Source organism: Malurus melanocephalus, unplaced genomic scaffold (assembly GCF_030028575.1).
Source record: "Malurus melanocephalus ecotype Western Australia unplaced genomic scaffold, MMel_1.1 scaffold_1018, whole genome shotgun sequence".
Lineage (NCBI taxonomy): Eukaryota > Metazoa > Chordata > Aves > Passeriformes > Maluridae > Malurus > Malurus melanocephalus.
In genome coordinates, this window is record NW_026624250.1 from 39,419 (window position 1) to 66,476 (window position 27,058).

Below are 27,058 nucleotides of genomic sequence, written 5' to 3' on the forward strand. Positions count from 1 at the left end.
GGCTTCCCATGCAGCATGGGAAGGTGGTGTCTCCACGTGTGTTTATGTGCAATCCCCGCTCACCCAGATCTGCTGAAGCTGTTCCCAAAGCACCAAACAGGAGCTGAGGAGCCCCAGAGACAGAAGGGAAGAGAGAGACAGCCAGAACAGCTGAAGGAGGCAGCAAGAGGGGACAGCTGCTCCCAACTTCCCAAGCACAAACCTGTTTACAAAGAACTGYGTCTCCAATAGTCTCAGAGTGATGTACCAGAGGAATAAAATGTTTTATTCTGATTGTCTGTCAGCCTGTGCCACCATACAGATGGCTCAGCACACGCTGACTGCAGTGATGATCCTGCTCTGTACAGTTTGTCTCCCTGCTGAAGGACACATGCTGCCTCCAAGCAAAGCAGGAATTCAGCTCTAGCACCACTGCAGATTAACATTTCTCCTCCTTTTTCACCATATGGTGCTTTAAGAGAAACAGCCGTGCGAGCTTCCAAGAGACCACGGCGCTCAAAGAATCCCGCTCTCTAAAAACATTCTTTTTTTTTTTTTTGCACAGATCTCCACATTCTTTGCTTGTTGCTCAGGCACAGAGAAACATTGAGGTGGACAAGCACGCGGGGAAGAGTGGGATCAGATTTTCCAGTGGCTGCACACCGGTCCTGCCCCTGCTCAGGGCTCTCAGGGGTGTGCAGAGCATGGCTCTCCTGTGTGTGTGAGCAGGGCAGGGCAGGGGGCACAGCTCCCTGGGGACGCCAGCCCCTTCCCCAAACAGCCCCCAGAGCCTGAGCAGGGCAGGGCTGGCAAAGGGCACAGCTCCCTGGGGACACCAGCCCCTTCCCCAAACAGCCCCCAGAGCCCCAGGAGGGCAGGGCTGCCACACAGCCACATCTGGAGCTTTCTTCAGAGCACTGAGGGTCTGAACATCAAACTCACAGCACAGGGGAGATGCCCTGAAGGAGTTCAGCAGAAAACTCATGGAAAGGAAATGGGATCTGCTGCTGGAACTCAGCTCCATTTGGGTTTGWGTGTGCACAGAGAGACACTGCAGGGCTGTCACAGAGCATCCCAACAGAAGCTCCCTCTGGAAGGTTYRGCTGCACTGGACATGAGCACAGAGWCTCACARTTTGTKTRTTGGAGYTTGTTCTCTGTGCATTTTCRCTGTCATTTCCATGGCAGTGAGAGAAGCACACCGATCTTTCTCCAGTGTTCAGCTGGGTTCTCAGTGATTGTGCAGGTTGTGATTCCCTCTGAGCAGATCCCTGGGCTCTCCTGCAGCCCTCACAGCCCTCTGCCTGCTCTAGGAATGGGTTGGAGCTCACCCCAGACCCTGTTGGCACAACTCAGAGCACAAAGGGCCAGAGCTTGAGGATTTCCCTCTGCAGCAGGCCTCTGCAATTCAGTCTAATATCGCCCAGCTGATTTCTGCAACTCAGAAGTGCTCAGCTTTGCCCCTTTGGGCCATGCAGGCTGCTGAGGAACCACAACAATATTCCTCTTCAGTACCCCAGAGTCAGGGAAGGGAGAAAGGGCACTCTGTTACTTCAGCATCCAAAAATAAATCCTATCCTGAACTGACCCTGTGAGATGCACAAGGACACTCCTGGACTGTGCTTTCCCCTGCACATCATCCATTTGAAACACTTGGTTTTAGGAGGGTTCTTCTTTTCTACAAGCACTTATATGAGTCAATAGTGTGCAGCCAGCAGCTCCTACTCACCCTCTGGGGTGCTGATTGCTCGGCCTGCCACAGCCAYGGTTCCTCCACTGGACTGTGGGCTCAGGCTTGGGAAAAGCCCTGCAAACAACAAGGGAATAATTAAGAAATGAAATAAAATGAAATACATTCAAAAATCAAGGGTTTAACTAGATCTGTGCAAACAAGCACGAGTTCAGAGCCAGAGAAGCCTGCAGCTGGCTCTTTTCTGAAGACAGGTTAAAACTCACAGGGCCTCACCTCAGATACTGCTTGAGAACAGAACAAGAACAAAGTAGGAAATAAACTGTCTCAATTTACCACTGAGTGGTCAAATATTATCTTAAAGCAAGAGAGAAGGCACAAAAATAAATGGTTTGGCCAAAGCTGACCATCACTTAAGTCAGTCATTCCACACATCCTCTGTTATTTGGCTTTGATTTTGAGCAAAAAAGTTTAGAGAGCAAAAAAGTTTAGAGAGCAAAAAAGTTTAGAGAGCAAAAAAGTTTAGAGAGCAAAAAAGTTTAGAGAGCAAAAAAGTTTAGAGAGCAAAAAAGTTTAGAGAGCAAAAAAGTTTAGAGAGCAAAAAAGTTTAGAGAATAAAGCATTTCGATCTTGCTGGCTGGCACTCCAGGGATTGGAGGAAGCCAGTGAACCCCTCCCTGCACCCTTGCTGAGTTTTTCTTGGTCACATCTCCCTGCCTTATTATTCAGGATAATCTGCAGCCAGCAGCTCCTACTCACCCGCTGGGGTGCTGATTGCTCGGCCTGCCACAGCCACGTTTCCTCCATTGGACTGTGGGCTCAGGTTTGGGGAGAGCCCTGCAAAGAAGAAATACATTCAAGAAACCAGGCTTTGAGCAGATCTGTGTGAGGAAGCTGCAGTGCAGAGGCAGAGCAGKGTGCAGCAGTGTTCCCACCTTGCTGGCTGGCACTCCAGGGCTCAGAGGATGGCAATGACCCCCTCCCCATGCTCTTGCTGTGCTTTTTCTTGGTCACATCTTCTGCTGCCTTCTTGGCAGCGTTCAGGATGGCCATGGTGGTCAGGGATGCTGCCCTAAGGCCAAAAACATGTCAGAAACKGATTTCCCTCTAAAAACCCTGATAAGATGCATGTAGTGAGGAGAGATCTGTCCCCTCCTGATCCYTTATCATCTTAAACACCAAATGATAGGAAGACGATGCTGCAACACCCATGACTTTCAAAGCACTAAGGAGTGGATCAGCAAAGCAATAAAAATAACTACAAATATATAAAAATAATTAATATAATTAATATGTAAAAATAATTATAAATAAATATAAAAATAATATAAAATAATATAAAAATAACATAAAAATAATATMTAGAATAATATATATAATATATAATAAATATATATTTATAATACATATAATACATAGAATAAATATTTATCTATAATATATAACAAATGTATAATGTATGTAATAAATACATATAAATAAATATAGAAATTTAATTTAATAAATATCTACAAATACATTTAAAATAAATGAATATAATATATAAATATATAAATAATATATTTCAATAATATATATTAATATATGTAATATGTATTTAGTATATATGTAATAAATATATATTTATTTATCATCTATGTAATATATAATGTATATAATAAATATCTCTAAATAAATATATAAAAATTAATATCTAAGAAAATTAATACAATAAATAACTACAAACAAATTGAAAATAAATTTAAAATAACTACAAATATATTACAAATACAAACATAAAATAACAGGTAACACAAAGAGGAGCCCATACTTGCGACGTGCCATTGGCTGAGCATCGGCTCTAGGTACAGCAAACTCAGAGGAAGGGATGGATGTGGATTGTGTCCCACCAGCAGAAGCCTGAGGAGTGTCATTATTCTGGCCACCAGAAGATGCAGMTCCCTCCAAAGATGGAGATTGCTGCAGAAAACAGGAGAAAAGGTAATATTTGTTAAGGGATACAGGGGCAGAAAACCCTAGGAGGAGCTTGGAGCCAAGGGTTTAAGGGCTGTGTGGTGGGTTTAAAGGGTGCTGGGGAGAAACCATTTATTGTCCAAAATTTTAACAAGTGAAGAGGGACACAAATGTTCCAGTTTAGGGGTCTGTATATGAGTGGTCTTTTGAAGTCTGCAGAGAAATGCACTCCCAGGCTACAAGTCATTTAGTCTGAAGGTAGGGATCTAAAGCAGTTCAGGACAATTAACTCAAGCACCTATTTATTTCTTTACACTGAATTTAAAAGAGGATCTGCCTGACTAGGACAGGTTTGAATTTCCACTCTGTGGACACCTGAAGTCAGACAAAGTGAACTCTTCTCTTTGTTACCAGTTTATCACYCTGGGAACAGAGAGAATAATTTAAGCCCAGCCAGTGCCAAATTAGACTTGGTTTTCCCTTTAAATTGCATTCTTCTTCCATTAATCATTTGCTGCTCCTCTTTGCTTTGTTTGTTGATGTTCTAAGCCTTTTAAATGACTCTGAAACCAAATCTTCTGTCAGGAAGTACAAAGTGGTAGGAAAACACTTCATAACCATCCTGTCCCAAGTGCTGGGGTCCACAGGCAGGGCCTGGGTGCTGTGAGCTCACAAAARTGAACAGAAGAGACACRTACAGAGATAAYRGCACCAAGGGTCTCCCCAAAAGCTGAGGAGGGCTGCTGTTGCTCCAGCTCCTTCTCCCTGGCCAGCTGCTCTTCATGTTTCCTCATGTCATACTCCAGCTCAGCTGCCAGCCGCTTGTCCAAAGCAAAAAACTCCTGGATTTCGTTTCGGTAATCTTGCATCATTTCCTGCAGTGAGAAGGAATATTTGGACCCTCTCAGAACTCTCCCCCAGCTCCTGATTCACATCCCCATTCAGCTCACAGCTGCTTGRGAGCAAAAGGAAACACCAGTTGGTAGAGCAGAGGTGTTTTTAACAGACTGAAGAGCTTCAACTCCAATTTGCTCTTCGGAACATGAAGAGCTTTCCAGCATTTAAGCTTTCTCCCTGCCCACGTTCCACACCAAGATCCTTATCTCCAATCCCTCCACCTCCCACATTATTTAACACAGTAGCAGTGTCACAACATCCTCTCTTGTGAATTCTTCCCTTCCAAGAAGGCTCCTTCGTTCTGGCAGTGGTTGCACACGCAGCACATTAATTCCAGAGAGAATGAAAACACCACGAAGAAAAGCAAGAAAACCCTTCCCCCTTACCCGCAGGTAGTTCATCAGGTCCTTAAGAGCWGGGATCCTCTTCTCCTCCATCAAATCCTTCAGTGATGTGATTACTGGGATGACCTCTTCTATTAAATTCTTCTTTTGAACCTTTTTGTGAACAAGGCAYGGGCAGTTACAGGTGGCAATGAAGGAGAAGCTGCTCTGAGGGTCCATGGATGGCCCAAGTGAGAGGAGCTCTCTCTCCCCAGCCAGGCAATTACTGTAATTAAGGCTGCTCTTACACCACACACGTGCACAGAGGCTTTTAACCCAAGTMGAGCCTTTTGAGATGCATCCCTGTGTCACTCATTTCTCACAGTGAAGGCAAATTGCCCCGACAGGCACAGAAAGCCCTTGTTAGGCTCAAATGCTTTGCAAGGAGAGGAGTGGGGAACAAATCCAGCTCAGCACAGCTCCACTGGCTGCTGGGGACAGGCATTTCTGATCCCTCTTGCTCCAGGACAAGCATCCCTCACCAATCTTGCCTTCACTTTTTGTTTTTYACAAGACACAGAGCTTCCCAGCCCTCTGCCCACAGCAATGCCCCTTACCTGCGAGATGAGCTTCTTCTGGGTCACCTGCATGACAGCATTGGCCATTGCCATCTCATCTTCCTCAGGGTCAATGTCCTCCTCAGGTTTTGACCTCATGCTTGACAGCTTGATTTCTTTGCAGCTAAGGACTGCAAAGGTGTCTGAGAGCAGTTCACTGGATTCCAGGTCCAAAGGAAGGAGCTCATCCACAAAGCAAGCTGGAACAACGAGCCAAAGTTAATTTATTTCACTGCAAACAGCAGTGATGGGAAAGCCAGGAAGATAAAACACCTGGATTAGGAGCTTCTATAGTGGTTTTTTGTTTTCCAGATTTTTTAAAAAAGGCAGAMCCTTACCCAGGATGTTGGTGGTGATGGTAGTGGTGATGTTGAACCTCTGTTCATCTGTGAAATGGTCCAGCAGGAAGGTGTAGATCCTCATCCTCTTCTCCTTGTTCTCCTTCCCCTTCAGAGAGAAGAGCTGCTTCGCCCTGTGGCAGAGCACGACATTTCACTGAAGCCCAAATCCCATTCTGCCAGCTCCCAGCAATAACAAGACCTTCAATCAGCTRGGGATATTTGCATATCACTTTTAAGACCCATAAACCTGTTAGGACACCACTCAGCCCTACAAATTACACGCAGCAGTGTCACAGGGAAAGCAGGACTCAGCTCAACTCTGCTTSCCCTGGCTTTTTCCACTCTGTTTCAGGTATAATTATGAAGTGACACAAATGCTGTGCTGTCACTGAGAGCTGCAGGAGCAGACAGCCCATAATTTAGCCGAAATCAGACAGAAATGTGCTCAACTGACCGSGGTCTCTGGGGGAACCTGTTGTACTTGGGGTGTTTCTCGTAGCTGTTGAAATGGAAGATGCACTCGATGAAATGCTGGGAGAACAGCCCAGGGTTCTTCTTCAGCATGACACGCAGCAGACARAACTCTGCCAGCCTGGAGAGAAGAAAAGGAAAGAAATTAGCACTGGATAATTGCTAAAAGCCACCCCTGAAACAGTGTGGGGCTCCCAAGGCACAAGATTGATTTCCTCTGCCTCAATATCCCATTTAATTCTTGCCTAGCTTCATTTGGGTTTGCACAAGGATAGCACCTCACTGATTTCCATCCTTTTTGCACCTCACTGATTTCCAGTGTCCCTTTTTGCAGAGGGACAGACTTTTCCAGCATCCACAGCACTACTTATTTTTATAGCAATTGAAGTAAACTGAGTCAGAAATAAATCTGAACTTGAATCCAGGCACAACATTTTAATTATTTGAATAACTTGGGTCCAACTGTGGCTGGGACACAGCCCTCAGCAGCAAGTTAATCACCCAAGGTCCTGCAAGGGCTGCAAGGCAACCCCAGACTTGAAGAACGTGGCTTTGTCTGGCTGCAGTCACTAAATGCAGATGCAAAGAAAAGGCTCCCAAAGAAACGGCACCAAGTTCCTGTAGGAACATGGTGCTGCAATGTCACCATCTACTGGAAAGAYATTTTAGATATTGAAAACACACTGAGGAGAAAAGGAAATGCAAACAGCTGCTGACAAAAGGTTGATGGTTCTGGAAATAGCCATCTCAAATTAACTCTTCCAGGCAGAAGAAAGCAGCGAGGTGTCCAGTCCTCCTTTGCATCTGGAATTTCTGCACAGCCTCCTATCTTGGAGGAAACCTGTCCCACTCATTTCTCACTGAACAGAGCAGCTGGAGACTTTGAAACCTCCAAAAACTTCATAAACAKGCACTTAAAACCAGGGTGCATAATTGCTCTGACACATCATCTGACAGGCCATTCCTCTGACAATGACAAGATTTGGCAGAAGGCTGAAAAGACAAGACATGCAAAATAAAATAAAAACTCAGCCCAACAAAATATTTAATCCTAGTTCTGAAACAAACCCAGCGGTTGAGACAGAGCCTGTCAGAAAACCACAAGGAAGATTTCAGAGAGGCTTGTCTCAAAAATTTTTTGGTTCTGGATAACTGAGTCCTAAACAGAGCAGAGCTGCACATTTTGAGGACAGCCAAGGACACACTTTGGGACTTTCAAATGACATGGAGAGAGGTTCATCACCTCTTTGCTACCACTGCAGACCCTAAAGGAAGTAGAGGTTAGTGGGATAATCTGGTTTCTCACTGGAATTTCTCTTCACAGTGTGAAGGTGCCAAGACTGAGACAGGTTTTCAGACATCTCTGACCTTGAGCTCCTCCATCATTTCACAGCTGAGTTTTTTTACCTGGCAATTTCTGGGACTGGATCCACCAAGACAATAACAAACCGAAAGAAAAGACCATCCTTCAATTTCACAAACTCCTCCTGTAAAAATCAGCAAACACAAAATTAACGACCCCAGCCAGGAAAACTTAGTGTGAACCTCTAAACTGTAGCCAGGTGAATGAACAAGCTGTAAAATCTCAGCCAGAGGTGCCCAAAATAAACCCCAAAACAAACCTCAAAATGACCCCAAGTGTTTTGGAGGATGTTTCAAGCAGCATAAWTGTCATAGCAGCATATCAAGGTTTACCCCAGGTATAAGGAATAAAGTAGAAAAATGAAAAATCTGGTCTCCCATCCCATGGCAGATGAGATCTTCAACACTGTTTTCAGAGCCAAATGCACTCCAAACGTGCCCTCCTGTGAACACGGGGAGGGTAAACATCTTGAGCCTCTCAACAATCACACCTCCAGAACAATCAGCAGAGACAGCAGGAGAGGAAAAAAGGTGTTGTGGTGCTTGTTACAGCCACTGATAGAGGAGCGAAACTGGAGGGAGTTCAAAGAAACCAAGATGAGAAAAGGGGCAACCATCRCCTAAAAATAACCTCATTATCCAACTGTGCTGTTGGTGTGAGCAGAAAAGGCAGGAACTAAACACAGCATTTCCACGTTGGATTAATTTTAAAAGTTGCATTAATTCCAGCCACGAGGCAGCTGAGGCTCACCTGGAGGAGGTTGGTGAGCTGGCTCAGGGCCTGCTCACGGATCAGGGGCTGTGTGTCGCGCAGGCACAGGGCGATGTCACCCATGTACCTGTCCACCATGGAGGTGTAGCGCATGCAGAGGTCACACAGCACGATGATGACGTTGTTGCGCACAGGGAGGTGTGGTGACACCTCCAGCTCACGGGCCAGTGTTGGCACAGACTCCTTGGCCAGCTCCTCGTGCTGCAGGCACAGCTTACCTGGGGAAGGGCAGCAGAGGGGCACAGCTGGCTGGGGATCCTCGTGCCCGGCCAGCCCAGCCCCGCTCGCTGCCTTCTTGGGGTCCAAACCCCATCGGGAAGTAAACAGGGGGAATAAACAAGAAACTCGAGCAAAACTGCATCATCTCTGAAGAAGACAGTGCCTCAAGTTCTTTCAAACTCCCCTTAGACCTATAGAATGGGTCTCTATGCCAAACTCCCTCCTTCACAGCAAACTATTTCTGTGTACAGGGTATTATTCAAAGCAGCTAAAAAGAACAGCCCCAGCTGTCATAGGCATAGCAGGGAGACACCCACCTCTGAGAGCATCACTGAACCAACTTAAAATAAAATAGCCTGCAATAGTTTGAACATCACTTCTCCCCGTTCCTGCGCAAAAGTATTCAACTTTCCAAAGCAATTAAAGGAAGAATAATGCTGCCTATCTGCAAAAGAAACTTGTTCCCAACCAGAGAAGTATTAAAAACCCAGAACTTTCACTTGGTGTTCCACAGAATCCTGGGAATGCATCTGAGCAGGCTTCTCTGAAAGCAGCATTTCACTCATGCTGAGGAGAACAAGGAACTGTGTGAAGTCATTCTGCTCTAAACAACATCAAAAGCACCAAGTTTTCTTCACCTTCTCTGGAGCATCTCACTGCAAGTGAGACAATCCTTCAGCACCCAGCTCTGAGCACAAGGAGAGCACAGCCCAGGGGGACACAGCTAATTCTTGATCACTATTAGTGCATTAACCACCTGGAGGAGCAGAGCTGGCAGGGCTCTGGTGCTGTGCCCAGCTTGTTTCCATGGATATTTGCAAAGCTCCGAGYTGAGGTAATGCAGACAGAGCACGGGGGCTYGCTGTCACAACTGACAGAGCTTTACAGGGAATTACTGAGGTTGGAAAAGWCCTCTGGGATCACTGAGTCCAACCTGTGATCGATTCCCACTTTGTCACCCAGCCCAGGGCACTGAGTGCCACATCCAGGCATTCCTTGGTTCCTCCAATCTTCCCCAGGCAGCCCCTTCCAATGTTTAACAACCCCTTCAGTGAAGAAATTCCTCCTCATGTCCAACCTRAGCCTCCCCTGGCACAGCTTGAGGCTGTTCCCTCTCATCCTGTCCCTTGTCACCCAGYTCCTCCCTCCTATCAGGGAGCTGTGGAGAGTGATGAGGACCCCCCCGAGCCTCCTCCTCTTCAGATTTTGGGCAGAACTTCACCAGAAGGGCTGAGATACACCAAGGCCCATTTCTAGGGCAGGGTGGCACTTACCCAAAGTGATGAATGCGTGAGCCCTGACCACGGTAGGCATGGCTGAGCCTCTGAACTGGGACAGCGACTGGGAACTGAGAAATTCCTTGCTGTCTGTGGAGGTGGACGTTGGAAAAGAACAGGTCAGGGGTGGATAAACACCYTGGGGAGCAGTGGTGCCATAAATGCAAAGCTAAAGGCAGAAGGAGAGCGGCTCACGTTGGTCCTCGCCGAAAGAAGAGGCCAGGATGGACTGGATCAGAAAGAAGATGGGYTTGCCCACCTTGGCTGGGCACATCTGGGCAGCATCACCCAGGAGRAAGAGGTGTTTCACCTGCAGAGAGAAAGCAGCACTGTGATCAAAAGCTCTGAGCTGCAGATGAAGCCAGCAGGAGTCGGTTCTTCTCCAAAAACAACTCCAAATCCCCTCAGTCCTTCCRAGGCGGTGGCTGGAGAACAGAAGGGGAGGCTTTGGAACAGAAATCCTGGGTGGGTGTGTTTGAGATGCTCCACCACCCCCCACATCTAATGAGACTGAAATACCCCTCAAAGCATTYCAGGCATTTCACAGACTTCTCTCCCAAACAGCTCATCTGAGAAGTTGGAGTGGAAAAGCAAGGGAAAAAACTACGTAATGTATTAAAAATACATGGGGTGCCATATCCTTAAAGCAACTGCTGGTGTGTGAAACTGCTGCKTGCTCCCAGGCCCGTAAATACAAGATTTCATCACACACAGAGGTCATGAAAATTCCTATTTTATGTAAAATAGGAAAAATCCTATCAATAATAAAAATCCTATAAAAATMMTAWTARAARTCCTATWAAATCCCAGTTTTTGGCATGAACTCTGAGGAACACCGACCCCAAGCACACCCTACACCCTATAAATAATCTGGGAAGGGGAACCAAACTTACCAGGACATCTTCCTGCAGCTGATCTGCTCCACCCTCTTTGAGGACTATATTGGAGATGTAGCTCTCACAGGTGGATACTAAATCTCCAAACACCTCGTTGAGCTGCTCCTGTTCCATAATTAAACAAAAATTAATTCAACACTTTATTAATTAAACAAAAGATAGCTGAAATATCTGTCCACACATGAATCCCTAATATCAAAAGTCTTTATATGCTTTTAATAATCTGGATCCCATTAAAATCAATCTGACAGTGCCTCAGAGCTTTRAAATTCTCCCTGCACATCAAAGGATGTGTGCAAGTGTCAAAACACCTTGGAAAATTCAGCTTTTAATGATCCACAGGCCTAAGTTTACTTCATTATAGAAATCACACAGACTTAAACAAAAAGGATTTGGGCGACTGTTTCATGTGCATCCAACACATTGGAGGTGTCTGTGTGAATTTTTAGATGTTGCWTGAAAAAAGCAGCTCCATTACCAAGAAAACATGATGAGAATTCCAAAGAGTGGAGGGGAAACAGAGGAAAAACCGATTGTCTATTGGATTGTGGTGAATATAAAGCATCATTTTGGGTTTTCCACCATCTCAAAGTGGTGATTTTGATAAAGAAATGCATGGATAAATGATAGCTGTTAGATTGGCTCAAATGACCAACTACAGGAACATCATCTGCATTTCATTTTAAGCCAACACTCTGTGGCGACTGTACCTACATGAGGTAGTTTCTGATTTTCTGATTGTCAGTTTAAAAACCCAGAAACCATCACCCCACCCTGGCTCCTGAGGCACAGAGTGCGCAGTTTTGCACACTATTTACTAAATTTTATTGAGATGCTTATTATAAAAGAGTTGTCCTCAACACTGAAAGAGAGCTCATCAGGGACAGAGACCTGAATCAGTTTGAGCTTCTTTGCAATTGTGTTCAGGCTSAGATCTCTATTTTACCAACAAAATATGGCCTGACTTCCCACTRTGGGAGCAGAACAAAGCCATGGCATAAAACAAATGGAGGCAGAAAAAAGTTATGTGCAAGTTATTAACTCCCTGTTTGGTCTGCTGGAAGAGGTCTAGAAAATATGTGCATCTCCAGCAGCTCTGATAGAGAACAGGCAGAGATTAAAGTATAAATCTGGGGCTTCAAACTGGACCAAGCCAGAGAAGCAGCTGCTGTAATAAAAGCACAGCAACAAGTTCCTTTTAGGAATTCTGAACATTTGGACAAAAGGCAAATGCAAGATATCTCAGAGGTGTGGGGGTAAAAACATTTGATTTCTCCCAAGTCCAGGCTCAGCCACGGGATGTTCTCCAGCACAAGTRCAGCGAAAATCAGAGCTGAGCAGAGCAGGCTGGAGCTGCTGGAGTGGGAGCCTCTTTTTTAGAACTCATCAGCCCACAGCCTGGAGACAGCAGCAGACACCCCCTGAGTGGGGAGCAGGCTATTTTCAAAGGGATATTTTAAGTCCCACCTGTGCCTCCTGTGGTGTTTCTGCAGAGGTCTGGCAGAGCTTGTGCAGGGCCTCCACGGCTGAGCTGATGGCTCGCAGGGGACACTGAAACTCCTTCAGCCAGTTCCAGATGCTCTCTGGAGATGAGATCACACATAAAAGGAGCATTTTTTTTCCGTGCTGATGGAGGAGGGGAGGCACAAAACCTCTGCAGGGCCYAGAGCCACTCACCCTTCAGCCCATCACAGGTTGTCTTGCAGAGGTGCTTYGCCACGTGCCCAATGACACACAGGACATGTCCCATGGTGTCACTGCTCACRTCCTGCTGCCTGCAACACCAAAAATGAACTCTGAGGCTCACCACTGAATCCCAGCTGAGCAACTCTCTCACCTGGGACATGCATTATTGAGGCAGACCTGTCAAAGGCAATGAAAACTCAAAGAGYTTAAGGAAGGAGGTGGTTACTGGACAGATCCGGTGGCTGTTGCTGGATTTCCAGCTGGAAAACTCCAGAGTTGAAGGGAAAACTGGGATTTAAGCAGCTAAAAGGCAATCTGTAGACGGCCACAAAGTGCTCCCTTTGCAGAATGGAGTTCAAAGCACACACTGACCTGCTGACTCTGTCCCAGTATTCAACCACCTTGGAATAATTCAGCTTGGGGAAAGAGCCTGCCCCYTTGGCAAGCAGCATCCAAGCCTCCCTGGAGTGCTCTGTCTCCAGGTGAGACATGACATTCATGGTGAAAGTGGAGGTGAGCTTCTTCTGCCTGGACCACACCTGGAAAGCTTTGTTCAGGTAACGGCTGCAGGGAAGGAAGGAAAGAGAWGTTAAAGGAGGAATAAACAAAACAGGAGGAAAAATCCAGTAAAATCCAGCATCTCTGTCCAAGGTACACTGGGCAACACTACGAAGCTGCCATTGCTGGGTATTCCTACTATTTGTGCCCAAAATTGATGCATTTACTGCACAATGTCAGGCTGACCCACTACAGATCTGGCAGCTTTGGGTGGATGCAGAGCTCTGGGCCTTCCAACTGGTACCATGATATGTAAGGAAGATGTAATTTCAGCCTTTTGTAACCAAGACTTTCTACAATAACAGCAGTTGTTATTCAATACTCAGAGTCAGAGAAAGGCCTGAGCTGGAAGGGACCTTTGGGGATCATCTCATTCCACTCCCTGCCGTGGGTAAGGACACCTTCCACCAYACCAGGGTGCTGAGAGCCTCACCCAGCCTGGCCATGAAGGCTCCCAGGGMTTCAACATCAAGGCATCATACCCTGCTCATTCCTCTGCATGACCCTACTTCCTGTTGGAAGAGCTGTCAGATTTCTCACATTGCAAGRTCCTGCAAAGTCCTGCAAGGTCCTGCAAGGTCAGGAGGAAGAAGGTGCCATGACTGTGCAAACCCCATCACCAAAAGGCCCCGAATCAGAGCGCTGACAGCTCCCCACACTGGCACAGCAGCACCAGCACTGGCTCATTTGCTATTTCAGAGCTATTATGCCCTGTTGACTAATAAACACACAGCTGTCTTTAATCAATGTTGTGTCCTTGTCATGCTGTGTGTCATCCCGTTCCTCCCGCTCCTTCCCACGGCAGGCAGGCTAATTCGATTTGTCACAAGACAAGTAACATATTGTACACGAGAATTAATACAAGGTGATGTTCTTGCTTTATATATCCTCTCTCGCTTCTGTCAGAGGAACACCTCCATTTGACTGAAATATTCATGTGCTAGCAATGCATCCAGCAAGGGATGTAATGATGCTGTGTGTGAGAATTTCAGACGGGGGAGAGAGCACAGGTGAGTGAAAATCCCTGACATGGAGCAAAGCTGAACCCTTCTCGCCACCTGCCAGCTCATCCATGCTCAACAGCTCTGTCCTGGGAGCTGGCAGGGCAACACAGGCACTGTTTCCACACAAGTTTCCATCTCTAGAATATAACACTGATAGTTTCAAGCAGGGAATTTGAGCAGCTTGAAAGAAATCCCAGAGAAAAATTTGGTTTCTCATCCTTGCCCAGCAGACAGCACGTGCATTTTAACAGCTGTGGTACCTAACAGCGTGTGGCCACACAGGGAATGAGAGCACAAATTCAGACTCTTAYCTCAGTCCTCCAGTCAATAGGTAATTTTCTTCTGTAAAGGAAAAGTTGTGTATTCTAATGGGATTAAAAGTAGAAAAAACCTCTGGGTTTTGTCCCTGAATGTTAACATAGGTAGRGAAGGGAAAAAGGCACTCACCTCAGGTCCTGGCATTCTGAAGACAAGAGGGACAGCAGGTCCCATGCCAGATTCTGTGTCCCAACACTGCTGCTGGATCTATGGTAAACTTTTATGTGTTGCAGTAAGAGCTGATCAAGGCAATCCAAGGCCTTTTCTTGGACAGAGCTCTCCACATCCGTCACAACGGGCAACACTCCATACAACCAGGCCTTCTGTACCAGGACATCGCTCTGCTGAGCCTGACAGAAACACATTTTTTAAATCATTAGGGCCTCCCAAATGCATGGGAAAGATCAGCAAAGGCCTCCAGATTCAGCTACAAACTTTGAAACTGAATTTTAATCAACCCCGACAACGTGGCAGCAGGTGGGACAGGGAAACTCAACATCACAAGGTCTTTAATCATCTCTGTGATAAATACCTGGTGTTTCTGCTAAAGTACTGCAACACTTTGTTTTGAGATYCTATAAAGAATTATAACAGGTTTGCAATAAGGCTGTGCAGCAGATGATTTAGCACAAAAAAAAAGAGCTTTGCTTAATATAAACCCTGTGCTCCAAGCCTGAGTTACGAACCCTTTGTGAATAAATAGAAAAGAAAGAAAAATATAGCAGTGCTATCATCCACACATTACATCTGAAAGTGATTCAGGKTTTTTTTTAACTTGAGAAGGCCAGCAACATAAACATTTTCTTCATGACACATAAATCAACAGCCAGAAAAATCAGYGTTTCCAACAGTTGGAAGCACTCTCCATAAATCACAAGTAGGTATTGGAGTGAGTCACGATTTCCGAGTCGAARGGGTGCCCAGAGAAGCTGTGGGATCCCTGCAAATGTCCAAGGCCAGGTTGGACAGAGCTTGGAGCAGCCTGGAACAGTGGAAAGTGTCCCTACTGAGTGCAGGGGGTGGCACTGGATGGRYTTTAAGGTCCCTTYCARCCCRAACCATTCTGGGATTGTGCACTTCCAACTGGTGCTGTGGGCATTTCCTTCTTCATGGCGGTAATTACTTTTTATCCTGGTTTTGGATAGGAAAAGAAGCCATGGCCATACTGAGAATGAGAGCACAGGCACAAAACACAACACCCTGAGTGAAAAACCAACTGGCTGCTTCATGACACCTATCCCATCCTGGGTGTGGCAGAATTCCCTTTTTCCCTCACCTGGAGCAGCTCGGTGATGGAGAGCAGCGACTGCTTGCGCACGGACACGGCGGGGTCACGGCAGTGCTCCTGCAGCACACCCACGTCCTCAGCCGTGCAGGCCACCAGCCCCTGCTTCAGGAGGGTCGCCAACACCTGCCAGCCAAACACCAGCAAAAGTTGGTCAGGAACACAGCARAGCAAAAATACAATCTACCCCCTACCCGCGCTGAGCTGAGATTTATCTCGCCTAGTGTGACACAGTACGTTAACGATTCATGAGCGCTGGGCACAGCCAGAGATGGAAAATGAAACAGAAAGCGTTGTTCCAGTCAGTGCTGCTCTGAAACAGCAGCTGGAGAGGGAGAATGRCACTGCTTCCCCTTGAAAATAACGTGCCTCTCACACGAGCCACGGCTTTTACTCAGCAATAAGGGAAGAGGGGATTTATTTTTATTTTTAATCGAAAAGCACTAAAACATGAATTGCAAAGCCCTAACTGGGAAGCTCAAATCAGSGTGTGAATTGAGGGGGAAGAGCTGGGGTGAAGAGGACTAACAGAGRAAGGCAGTCAGCAGCAGACACCTCTTTTTTAAAACAAGGAAATTTCCATTGAAGCACCTCCCTTTAAAAGACTTCATTAAAGAAATGAGCAGCWAGGAAAGCAGCACACAAGGAGGCTATAACCTAATCCCTTTGCTAACAAGGTCAAAACAAACTAAGCAGCTAATATGCTTCAGTTTATGAGGAAGTCTCTTAATTGAAATGCCTATTGACATTTGACAAGAGCCTCTCCTTGMAAATGACGGAATAACAGAACGCCAGCAAGGGTACTAGAGAAATTTCCATCATTATTGCCTGCATTATTTACTTATCAGCAGCTAGTAAACAAGATCTGTAATGCCTTTAAGGTACTCTGCAGGGAGAGCAGGAAGCTACAAGTGRGCAAAGTGACAGAGTTTGCTGCAAAACTATGACCTAATTAATGACTTAGCAGATTTTGGGTAATCACTGGGAGAAGGGAAAGATGCAAACCCCACCCTACCTGCAGAGCAGATTTCCTCACGTTGGTTTTCTCATCGCTAGCTCTCATTCTCAGGATGGCCATGATTTCTTTTCCTATTCAAAACCAGAATAAAAAGGAGTTACCCCCATGAAGAAGGAAATACCCACAGCACCGGTCGGAAGTGCACAATCCCAGAATGGTTTGGGTTGGAAGGGACYTTAAAGTCCATCCAGTGCCACCCCTGCCATGGGCAGGGACACCTCCCACTGTCCCAGGGTGCTCTAAGCTCTGTCCAGTCTGGCCTTGGACTTGCAGGGATCCAGGGGAAACCCCAGCCTCTCTGGGCACCCTAAAGCAGTGCAAAAACGAGCACAAATGGATCCCCAAAACTTTCAGAAGGACTGAAAAAAGCACAATTAAAATCACCCAGAACAATCCAGAACAAGGCACAAGCCAGAAGGCAAAACAAAGCCAAACAATTTCCCCAGCTCTTTCATTTGAAAGCACATCTTAATAGATCACAAAAGAAACTGATGAAACAAATTACCTGAGACATGCAGAAAAAAAAAAGAAAAAAAAGAAAAAAAAGGTGAATCTGTAATTTCTGACCTCTTCATTTGTCTACATAAAAGATGTCAGGTTGATATTCAGAGTCTGAGAGCTCATCAGATGAATCAGGCACAATTGAACAAAAGCCTGTGGCACAGGTAACTCTACTACCTGTGGGAAGGGCAGGCACAGGGCAGAGCAGAGACAAATGGAGGCAGCACAGAGGCAGGGGAGGCTMTGCAGAGCTCAGAACACCCACAGCCTCCTGTGAGTTTTGCCTCAGARCTCCACACAGCATCAAGTATTAATGCACAAACTGCTGTGTTTCATAGAGGGGAAATTACTGCCATTTATTAATTCCTCCAGGCTGCAGAATGGCAGCTGCAAAGCAGCACCTCAGAGTCTGAAAGGAAACCAGAGCACATCTCTCTTCTCTGAAAGCCAAGTTAGGGCTCAAATTTTACTTTGCACAGCCATATTCATATTTATTGCTGCATGTTGTCAGGAYAAAAAATACATCATCAAGGCAAAAAGTTATTAAATGACACACCAGTGAGTACACAGATCAATTATTTCTCACATTTTGAATCACTGGGCTATTAACTGGCCATAAGGACTTCTAGCATTTTACCATGGCTTTTAGGGTTTCTATTTATTGCTGTTTGTTAGATTTCTCCYAGCATTAAGTCAGATTTCCCAAAGATATGCCAAATTTGGAGATCTGTTACTTAGAGATTCACATGGACATCCATCCTGTTGCCATTAAAAAATAGGATTAGTCACAGGGAACTAATCAAAACTAGATTAAAAATAAATTTTTACCAAAGGAAGCAAAGGGACTTTGATCTGGGCTTTCTTAATGGGCAATCCCATCCTGCTCCTCCTGAGAGCAGCTGCACAGGAAAAGCACASGACCTTCACACTGCAAGATTTTGCTACTAAAATTGTCCAGTCTTCTGAAGGTAACCAAATAATCACATTTTGACATTGGTTTTTCTGATGTAGAAAAGAGGTGAAAAAAAAAGACAACGACAGAACCAAAAATCCCAAGTTCTAAATGGCTGAGAACTCCCAAGAGAAGGGAATGCTCAATGCTGGTGGGCAGAGGGAATTCTGCAGTGCACACCTCACCTTGCAGTTTATCCCCACCCTTCTTATTCTGCCCTTGAGTGCTGAGCATGTTTTGATTATCCCTGGCCAAGATTAATTTCTTTTCTAAAGGAAAAAATGAGCTGTTTGGTCTTCAGAGGAGAGCAAAATGAGCACAGGCATAAGCCAAGCACAAGCATGTGCCAGACAGCTTTGCTAATGCACCTTGACTGCCTCGGAGAGCCCTGCGTTTCAGCGTCCTCTGGAGCTCCAGACAAGTCTTTCTTCATTCCAGCCTTTTCTTAATTTGTTTTGCCAAGTGCCAAGTGTGTGCTCAGCGGGGTATGGGATACAAACCCAGGCATCCTCTGGCACGAGGAGCCTGTGACCAAACAGGGGACACACAATACCTTGAGTGGCCTGGAGGAGTTTTCTATCCGAGGGAGCAGATTAGGGGAATTTATCAGTGGAATGTTTTAAAATAGGAGAGCTTTCGATGGGGGAAATTTGGAGCCTGGCTCCTGGAGATAGGGAGAGTGAGATCCCATGTGAGGAGCAGYGTGAGGAGTGGAACAAAGGATGGGAAGAGTGCAGAGAATTGAATTGTCAGCGGTTCAAGGGAGGTGAGCGGCGAGAACTGAGAGCGCAGATCCTGGCAGGGGCCTAAAGGTTAGGAAGAAAAGCTTTTCCACACAAGAGGAAAAGAAAGGGAGAGGTTTAAAGGAGGAACATCCCGGCCACAAAAGCCAACTTACATGGTGATTTCATGCTATCAATAAATTAGAGGCAGCTTGCCATGCTGCATCAGGACATTTCGTGTGACGCTCTCACTTTCAATTTTCAGCCTGATGCTGCAGAGAAACAGATCCTTGCCTACAAAACGGTGCTGCTCAAAGGTGCTGYGCTTTACACAGCAAAATGTATTAGYTCTTTGTGCACTGGAGCAAGAGATTTAATTACCCTGAAATTCATGGAGCTACAAGTGTTATATCCCACATCAATTACCATCTTTTTAGGGAAGAAGAAATTACCTGCTTTCCAACAGGTGTTGCCACCACATTAATACCAACAGACACGAGCATTTCAGGATTAAATGTATTTCTTTAGACTTAAGTRGAAAGAGTACCTCTTCCTGGCTGGCAATTCCACCCCCTTCATCACCCCTAAGTGTTTTGTAACAGCTCTGCAGAAAGCTYTCTCCACTTCCTTTGAGAAATGGACAATGAGTACACTTCAGAAAGTCTGATTTTAATTAAGGCTTTGAATGGTTATCTAAAAAGGCTGCTTTAATTCTGACATACCACGAGGCCCACAAGTGTCACTGCTGGCCRTCTGCTTGGCAGTTTTGGAAGTTGGTGTGGTCCTCGGTGGACAGCTGGATGGGGCTGAGAGAAAAGATAAAAGCTGAAGAATAACAAAGGCATATATTCACCCAACAAGGAGATGGTTCAGTGTTAAACAGAGAGCCTCATGCATGCCCCAGGTTTAACAGATCTGTGTATTTTTAGGAAATGACATGCCAAGAAAAGCCTGAGACCTCCTGGAAAAGAATAACTCTATACTTTCTGCACTGACTGTCCCACTCACAGTGTTTGTGTTTGTTCCGACACTGTGTGGACAGAGGCTGCCAAGAAAGAGAAATAAAAAAGGAAACCAAACCAAGTATTTTAATTCTGGATACTCTGTCATTCCTATTTTTTTTCAGGCAAGCAATCTAACCGTGGGATGCCGTGTGCAGGCTCTGAATTGTGCCATCTGGCCTTTACCACACCTGAGGGAGCTCGGAATGCCAGTCACGAACAGAACAACTTAGCAGAAGCAAAAGGCAACTCAAGATTTAATCAGCTCTCAGGCAAGAATGAACTCCTTTTTTTAGGTTTTTTTTTCCAATGAGCAATTTCAGTTGTCTGTAAACATCCTTCAAAGGGACCTCACGGATSAATCTCTTTAGAACTGATACACGAGAATAAATCCCTTCCAAATATAAGGCTTCACAAGTAACAAGGCATGAATTACTTCTCATTATGACACAATACGTAAGGACTCTATGTGCCAATTTTTAAGTTCCTGACAACTCCTACCTCCCAGCAATTATTCCCTAGAAAGTTCAAGAATGACTTCCATTACCTAATGTGCCCATAATACTCACAGCTCTGTAGTAAGTCCTGAATGCTCTCCAAGATAGCTGCAGTTTTCATTTCGAGACAATGGGCAAAGCTGCTGAGAGCTTTGCTCCGCACCACGGCGGCTCTGTCTGAGCACCGGCCAAACACCATGACCTGCACTAAAAACTTGTGCTTCAAAAACCTCTGGAGTTCTGGGGGCAGGGAGGTGCCTGGGTTCCTCTCAGGCAGCTCCAACAAAGCCAAAGCTGCATCCAGGGCAAAGACTCTGCAGGAAACCTGCAGGAAGAAAAAGCCCAAAATGTGCTGTTAATGCAAGTGAACACAGAGTTTTCTYGCCTCTGGCTACCAGCAGTGACAGAGCTATTCAGCGCTCAGATTGAACCCTTCACCTCCAAAACATCAAGGAGATGCACTTACTTTGCCCAGTGAGAATTTGTAAAGCCAGGCAATGAATGAGGCAAACTCTTTAGATGGAAATTTGTCCAGCAGGGTCACCAGGGCCTGGGCAGCGTTGGTGCGATACTCAGCCTTGTCTGGCACCTAAAAACAGGGGCAAGGGCAGCCTGGGATACTTCTCTGCTCTGCTCTGGATGCCAGAAAGGCATTTCAGGGCTTCAGAAAAGTATTTTTTTAATTTAATGAGCTGATTATGGTCACATTCAACAACAGCTGGGAGAATCATCGCAGCTCCCTCAGTCACTGTTTAACCACCACAGGTTTTCAATCCTTACAAAACATTGTGAAAACAGATTTCCTGACTATTATAAATATTCCAGTGTATCCACATGAGTTCCTCAGCTCCAGAAGCAGCAGAGCCTGGCATACCTTGTCACAGACATGTTGGAGGAATATCCGGAGAAGAGGAAAAACAGCTTCTTTCAGCTCATCTACCAGAGAACTGCACAGGAGAGAGAGAGAAGCAGATTTTATCAAAGCTGGTTTAGAACAGAAGAAAAAAATCAAGGATATTCCTTTCAGAATGCATTTGAAACCTCAGGAAAAGTAGCCATTCTGGAATCATGAGTGCAGCAGGATATGCTCAGAGAACCCTACTTAATTTGCACATTAACCTGGCTTTGCAGGCACAAAAGAATTTCTTCCCATACTTTTCTAACAACTAGAAGGGTAACATGAAAAGCTTCTTTGTTCTCAATCTACTTTTATATGTTGTCTGGGGATCCCTGCACAAACTACACTTCCAACAACATGGATCCCCAGTAGGGGGAATAATAAACATAAGCAAAACATATCATTAGGCAGGAGAAATCAAATAACTAAGGAGGAACGAGCTCCATGTTAATCTTCCACTTCCGTTGCAATTCTCTGCAGTAAAACACGAGACCTGAAAAACTGACACAAAGCAAAATACAGAAAATGGGTCCTTTCCACTCACCACCACTTTCCTGTCAAACAGAACCTTCTTTCCTCTCTGCCAGCAAACTCAGTAAATTCCCATTCCAGACGTTTTAATTAAGCCTCATTTGCACAAACAACTTCAAAGCCAGTGCCAGTTTGTCTCATCCCTTTATCACCTCAACAGCAAAGCAAAGGCATGCCAGAAGAAAGGAGCAGCCATGCTCAGAGCTCTGGAGCTCACCTGATGAATTTTACAGCCAAGTTCYTGGCACTGGTCACAGCTGATGTGATGGCAAGGGGCTCACGCTTGGAATTCCCTCTGCCTTTCACCATCAGAAYGACATTGAGGAGTCGATTGAAGACACAGCGAAGAGTCTGGAAAGAAGAGGTTGTGTTCAGGTTCTTTTCCATGGATAAGCATTCCAGGKTCATGAGATAGTTCTGAATCGAGCTTAGAACCAACAGCACAGGTTAAAGCATGACGGCTAGCAGAGAAATTCCAAGAGGACATTTTAATACACACAACAGCTTTCCTGGCTCTGATGCTCTTACACGAGCTCAGCAAGGTCTGAGAAGGGCTTTCTGAAATCATTCATAGATCCCTTCCAAAGCTGTGGACTTCAATTCCCCAGAAACATTTGGAATTTGAGAAAATTCATTGGGTTTTGCACCTGAGGCATCTTAAGCTAAATACCAGGGTTTTTTTTCACGTTGTTCACTTGAACTTTCAGACTTTCCTCCCTGCCAGACTTTTGCCTTGGGATCCTGCCATTCCCTGAACGAGGAGAGGCAGGGAAGATGGGACAGCTCTAGGAAGAGGAGTGACTACACCTTCCTGTCACCACAAATATCAAAAGGCTCATGATGCACTGAGAAACCAGGGAGGCACAAACACACTGGCCCAGGGCTGCTGAAGCTGGGCAGGCACTCAGGAATAACCAGGTYGGTTTGTACCCCAGGCTTTCCTGACTAGACAGCTGCTGATTGCAGCCTGCAGGCTCGGAACCAGCCCAGAGGGGACACATGGATCACAGACACAGCTTGGGCACACCCAGACTTCAACAGCCCCAGCCAGGGCAGCTGCACTCAGACAAGTGGAGATGCCCTTCTTGTCAATTTAACCAAATAAAGATGGAAAGTTTCTGGCAGAACTGGCTGCTCTGTGATCACTCTGAGCAAGAGCCAGCCCTGCTCACCACAACTAAGTGCTCAGAGCACTGCACAGCCCAACCCCTCACGCTGCCAGGCGGTGCTGCAGCTCCATCTAGCAGGGAATCACAACATCCCAGGCAAAGGCAGCCACCTGGAATCCTCTTCTTTAAAATTCAGACCTCCAATGCCACTGCAGCTCTCCTCTGTTTTCAATTCATTTGCCACAGGAATCAGYAGAGCATGGAATTTGCTGCACACAAATGCAGGAGCAAAGAAGCCCAAGGGGATAAGGAAGGGGGGTGGAAAAGAAACATCTTTGCCCTGACCCAGCAAACACCTGCACAGGCACAAAGAGGGAAACTGAAAAGTAAAAACCATGCAAGCAAAAATGACAAGCAGAGAAGGAAAGAAACAACCACTTGTCCTCAATGCTGCTGTGAGGATGTTAAAGGTCTTGATTAACTCTTACCTCATCTTCTCTACCGTGGAGAGGGGAGCACAGTAAGTACAGTCCATAATAGGCCAGCTCAGGAATGTACTTGGCATTCTTAATGCCCCTAAGGGAAGAAGGCAAAGAGATGTGTTTCCCTCTTATCAGACTAACTATGATTATTAAAAGAGCTCATTGACTGGAAAACATTCACAAGATGCTGTTTGCTGATAGCAGGTGGAACATGTTCTAATTATCTTTTTAAGAGAATTTGTCACTTCCATTTTTGTCCAAAAAGGATGATAACACAAACACTGAGGGCTTTACTTGTTCAAAGTGATGCTGGAATGATTTTTGCCTTTTTTCTTTTATATGTTTGTAACCTTCCCAGTAWTTTTCCTTCCCCTTTTCCCCAACTGGAAAACCAAATACATTCCAGRGCTCTGAGCCCTGGGGGTACAAAGCCCCCATCCCATCCTGGTTCTTCCTGGGAACCAAAGGCTGTGAGAACCATTTTCATAACCAAATATAGCCRGGACCAAGGGTGGGGGGCTGCAGAGAAGGGGCTTGACCTGGGGGGRATTGCATCACCACTTRTCCTCCTAATTGGTGCTTTTTATCACCATCAAACCTATCAAACTCTATTCACCGCTGCGGGGCTTTTGTGGATATTCTTCCATGACAGCTTCAATAAAGCCCCACTYTTATATCATCTCCTATACTAGAATTATCTCAAGCTTCATTTCTAAGCTGAAAAAGGCAACAAAAGCACTGTATAAATATTAAGAATTTTTAAGAATTACTTGCTCACATTGCTGCTGAGAATTGGACCTCGTTGAGCACTGACTCGAAGGTGGTCATTGCAACAAAGACCTGCAAGGGAAGAGAGCCAAGCTGAGCTCAGTCACCTGAGGGGAGGATGTGCAGGGGTGTCTGGGGTCACACCATTGGTTTTAACTTCCAAACACCTCACTTGAAGCAGAACATAAGCAGAGCCCAAAGCCCAGAAGCTCCCCCTTGTGAGRGTTAAGCATCTCAGAACAAGTGGAGGCTGCTCCATCGCTGGAAATGTTCAAGRCCAGGTTGGAYRTGGATTGGGACAACCTGGGACAGKGGAAGRTSYCCCTGCCCRTGGCAGGGGRTGGGAYAAGATGAACTTTAAGRTCCCTTCCAACCCAAACCATTCTGATTCCACGAACAAGACACCTGGAATATGCCAGCAAGTGTCAGCATGAGAGACAGACACAGAGCAGGTGCCCTGCTCCAACATTTCCACAAATTCCCATCAGGGACCGGGTGATGGAAGGCAGGCTCACCACCCCTCCCCGTGGAATGCTCTGCAYCCACAAAAAGTTTGTGTTAGAGGAKCTAASGYTCCTCAAATTKAATCTTTCYTACCTGCAGGCAGGTCTGCATGCACTGAGGCTTTTCCTTCAGGGAGAAATTGGGCAGAAGTCGTAAGAAGTTTTTCAAAAGAAGGAAGATTGCACTGCGGATCTGTTGAAGATCTTGYGTTGTGAAGTAAACATCTTCACCATCCTCTTCCCCCTCCAACATCTCATCCCCCTCCACCATCATCAACTATATTGGCAGAAAAGAGAAACAGCTTGTAAACAATTTGCTTATTAACAGGGATTTATATCTGAAGAGATTGCACAAACATCTTACACTGGAGTTTTCATTCCTGCTTGGTTTTGCTTTCTTTCTGTTTCTTCTGGCATTGGGCTGTGAGCTCTGAGCAACAGTCTTCTTTCTTTTCTCTGGTACTTGAGGCCAGCATTTTGTGAGGGTCTGAAGACACTCATCAAACATCACTTGATGGAACAGCTGGTTGGCTCTGCTGCCTGCCCATAAAAGACAACATCAGTCCTCTTCCAGACAAAATACAGAGAGCATTAAACCATCTGGGCATCACATCCCATCCCTGGGAGTGCTCAAGSCCAGGCTGGAGTGACATGCTCTAGGAGAAAGTGCCCCTGCCCATGGAATGAGASGATTTGGAAGGTCCCTCCTAACCCAAACCAGCCTGGGGCTCTGTGRTGTCTCCACAGGAGTTGTCCCAGAGCCTAAGGAAGTTCAAGAGAAGAATAAAGAGCTGCTTGAACTGCACCAGGCTGATGCATCATCAGCAGTGACACAATCCAGCAGGGTCACCAGCTGACTGACCCCCTCTAGCTGCATCATGAAGATCAGCAAAACTTTCAGGCATGCTGGAATACAAAAAGGTCCTGCTGTGAACAAACCTGCTGCAAACACCCAGCTGCTGGCTGTTTTGAACTGATACTTTTATTTTCACAAACAAACCCATTCAGCTGCACTGCACCGTGAAATATTCCCCAGTGACAGAGCAGGGACAGGAATAAGCTCCTGCCTTCACTGTCAGAGCAGAGGGATCTGTGTGGYTGCAGCTCTGTGCCCCGTGCAGCTCCTCTGTCACCTTGTCACAGGACACAGAGCACACTGAGGCCATCAAAGCCCTCTGTGACAGGAGACCAGGCTGCCACCAGCCCGTGACACTCTCAGCACTCCCCACACGCTCAGCTCTGCCACTGAGGCTTGCAGAGACATCAAGCCAACAACACTTGTTCCACCTGGAATTGCTGTAAACCTGCTCCTTCCTGAACTCTGCTATATCCAGCAATAAAGAGCACATCCTGAGGCTCACCTGGGATCTCCAGCAGCAGGAAATACAGCCCAGCTGAGTGCAGACCAAACACCCTCTGCTGTGCATTTGCTCTCTTCTGCTGGCCCACGTGCACAAAGTGATGCAGCACGGCCACCAGGGCCTGGTGGGACAGGCTGTTCTCAGCAAACAAGCTCCAGATATTCTGAGGCAAAACAGGCAAGGAATAATAAGAAATCCTGATGTCCAAAATCAGCCATTATTCAGATTTTAACAGTTGCCACTGTGACCAAACCCCTATGTATTGTTACATGCTTTAAAAATTAGTAATTATAATACATAACACTGTATATCTTTAACATGCTAAATTATATTATTAAAATTTGGGAATAGGTTCCTTCTGGAGCTTTCCAGCACACAGGAAAAGAATTGTTTGAATAGTTTTTGAATATTTTGTGAATTTAAAGGCAAGACAGATGTGAAAAACAGAAGGTGAGAGTGGCTGGCTGTGTGTTCAGGTGATGTCACCTCTTGGCACTCCTGGTTCTCGACAGCAAAGGGCGCCAGAGCATCGTACAGGCATGTAAAGGTGTCGAGCCCCTCGGTTGTGATCTCCTCCTCTATTCTGGGATCCAGGGGCTCGGTCTCCGTGAAATCCAGATCCCACACCGTGTCCACCCACGCTGAGGGAAAAGAAAAAAGTGTTTATCAGCGCCAGGGGCGAGATTTCTCCAAAACACGCGTTTCACCCAGAATAAAGCTCAAAAAAACCCCCGCGAATACCTAAATCCAGCAAGATATGGGCGTGCTAAAGACAGCCGCTGTCAGGGTCAGAAGTCAGAGCCTCCCGCTCCTTGGTGTCACCCCGGGACCGGGAGAGAGCCGACCCGGGACCGGGACAGAGACCGGAACAGAGAAAACGGGAGAAAAACACAGACCGCGGCACTGGGACAGAGAGACCGGGACAGAGACTGACAAAAAGGCTGGGACGGGGACACAGAGACAGAGAGCGGGATCGAGACCAGGACAGAGGGAACGGCAGAAACAGAGACCGGGAACGGCACAGAGAGACCGGAGCATAGACTGACACCAGGACTGGGACTGGGACAC

The 27,058-nt window shown here is 46.1% G+C and overlaps 2 protein-coding genes across 2 annotated transcripts in view; one reads left to right on the top strand and one right to left on the bottom strand.

Annotated features, from left to right (window-relative positions):
- NCAPD3 (non-SMC condensin II complex subunit D3) overlaps window positions 1-26,632 on the bottom strand; it is a 29,038-nt gene extending 2,406 nt beyond the window's left edge. The window contains exons 1-31 of the mRNA XM_057386634.1: window positions 26,477-26,632; window positions 25,991-26,153; window positions 24,994-25,169; window positions 24,724-24,906; window positions 24,137-24,198; window positions 23,365-23,452; window positions 21,985-22,118; window positions 21,213-21,285; window positions 20,805-20,927; window positions 20,411-20,663; window positions 19,563-19,646; window positions 16,663-16,736; window positions 15,639-15,773; window positions 14,492-14,712; window positions 12,855-13,046; window positions 12,474-12,571; window positions 12,264-12,379; window positions 10,794-10,901; window positions 10,096-10,210; window positions 9,898-9,990; window positions 8,384-8,622; window positions 7,678-7,757; window positions 6,254-6,391; window positions 5,797-5,930; window positions 5,459-5,658; window positions 4,905-5,015; window positions 4,320-4,496; window positions 3,479-3,627; window positions 2,604-2,740; window positions 2,428-2,505; window positions 1,708-1,785 (exon numbers count right to left, since the gene is read on the bottom strand). Coding sequence (XP_057242617.1) covers window positions 1,708-1,785; window positions 2,428-2,505; window positions 2,604-2,740; window positions 3,479-3,627; window positions 4,320-4,496; window positions 4,905-5,015; window positions 5,459-5,658; window positions 5,797-5,930; window positions 6,254-6,391; window positions 7,678-7,757; window positions 8,384-8,622; window positions 9,898-9,990; window positions 10,096-10,210; window positions 10,794-10,901; window positions 12,264-12,379; window positions 12,474-12,571; window positions 12,855-13,046; window positions 14,492-14,712; window positions 15,639-15,773; window positions 16,663-16,736; window positions 19,563-19,646; window positions 20,411-20,663; window positions 20,805-20,927; window positions 21,213-21,285; window positions 21,985-22,118; window positions 23,365-23,452; window positions 24,137-24,198; window positions 24,724-24,906; window positions 24,994-25,137 — 3,817 coding nt within the window. The 5' untranslated portion in view covers window positions 25,138-25,169; window positions 25,991-26,153; window positions 26,477-26,632. The remainder of the gene's footprint in view (window positions 1-1,707; window positions 1,786-2,427; window positions 2,506-2,603; window positions 2,741-3,478; window positions 3,628-4,319; window positions 4,497-4,904; window positions 5,016-5,458; window positions 5,659-5,796; window positions 5,931-6,253; window positions 6,392-7,677; window positions 7,758-8,383; window positions 8,623-9,897; window positions 9,991-10,095; window positions 10,211-10,793; window positions 10,902-12,263; window positions 12,380-12,473; window positions 12,572-12,854; window positions 13,047-14,491; window positions 14,713-15,638; window positions 15,774-16,662; window positions 16,737-19,562; window positions 19,647-20,410; window positions 20,664-20,804; window positions 20,928-21,212; window positions 21,286-21,984; window positions 22,119-23,364; window positions 23,453-24,136; window positions 24,199-24,723; window positions 24,907-24,993; window positions 25,170-25,990; window positions 26,154-26,476) is intronic.
- Window positions 26,633-26,747: 115 nt separating this feature from the next.
- The window catches only part of VPS26B (VPS26 retromer complex component B), a 19,225-nt gene continuing 18,914 nt past the window's right edge, over window positions 26,748-27,058 (top strand). Inside the window, exon 1 of the mRNA XM_057386630.1 lies at window positions 26,748-26,777. Within this exon, the coding sequence (XP_057242613.1) occupies window positions 26,748-26,777 (30 nt within the window). The remainder of the gene's footprint in view (window positions 26,778-27,058) is intronic.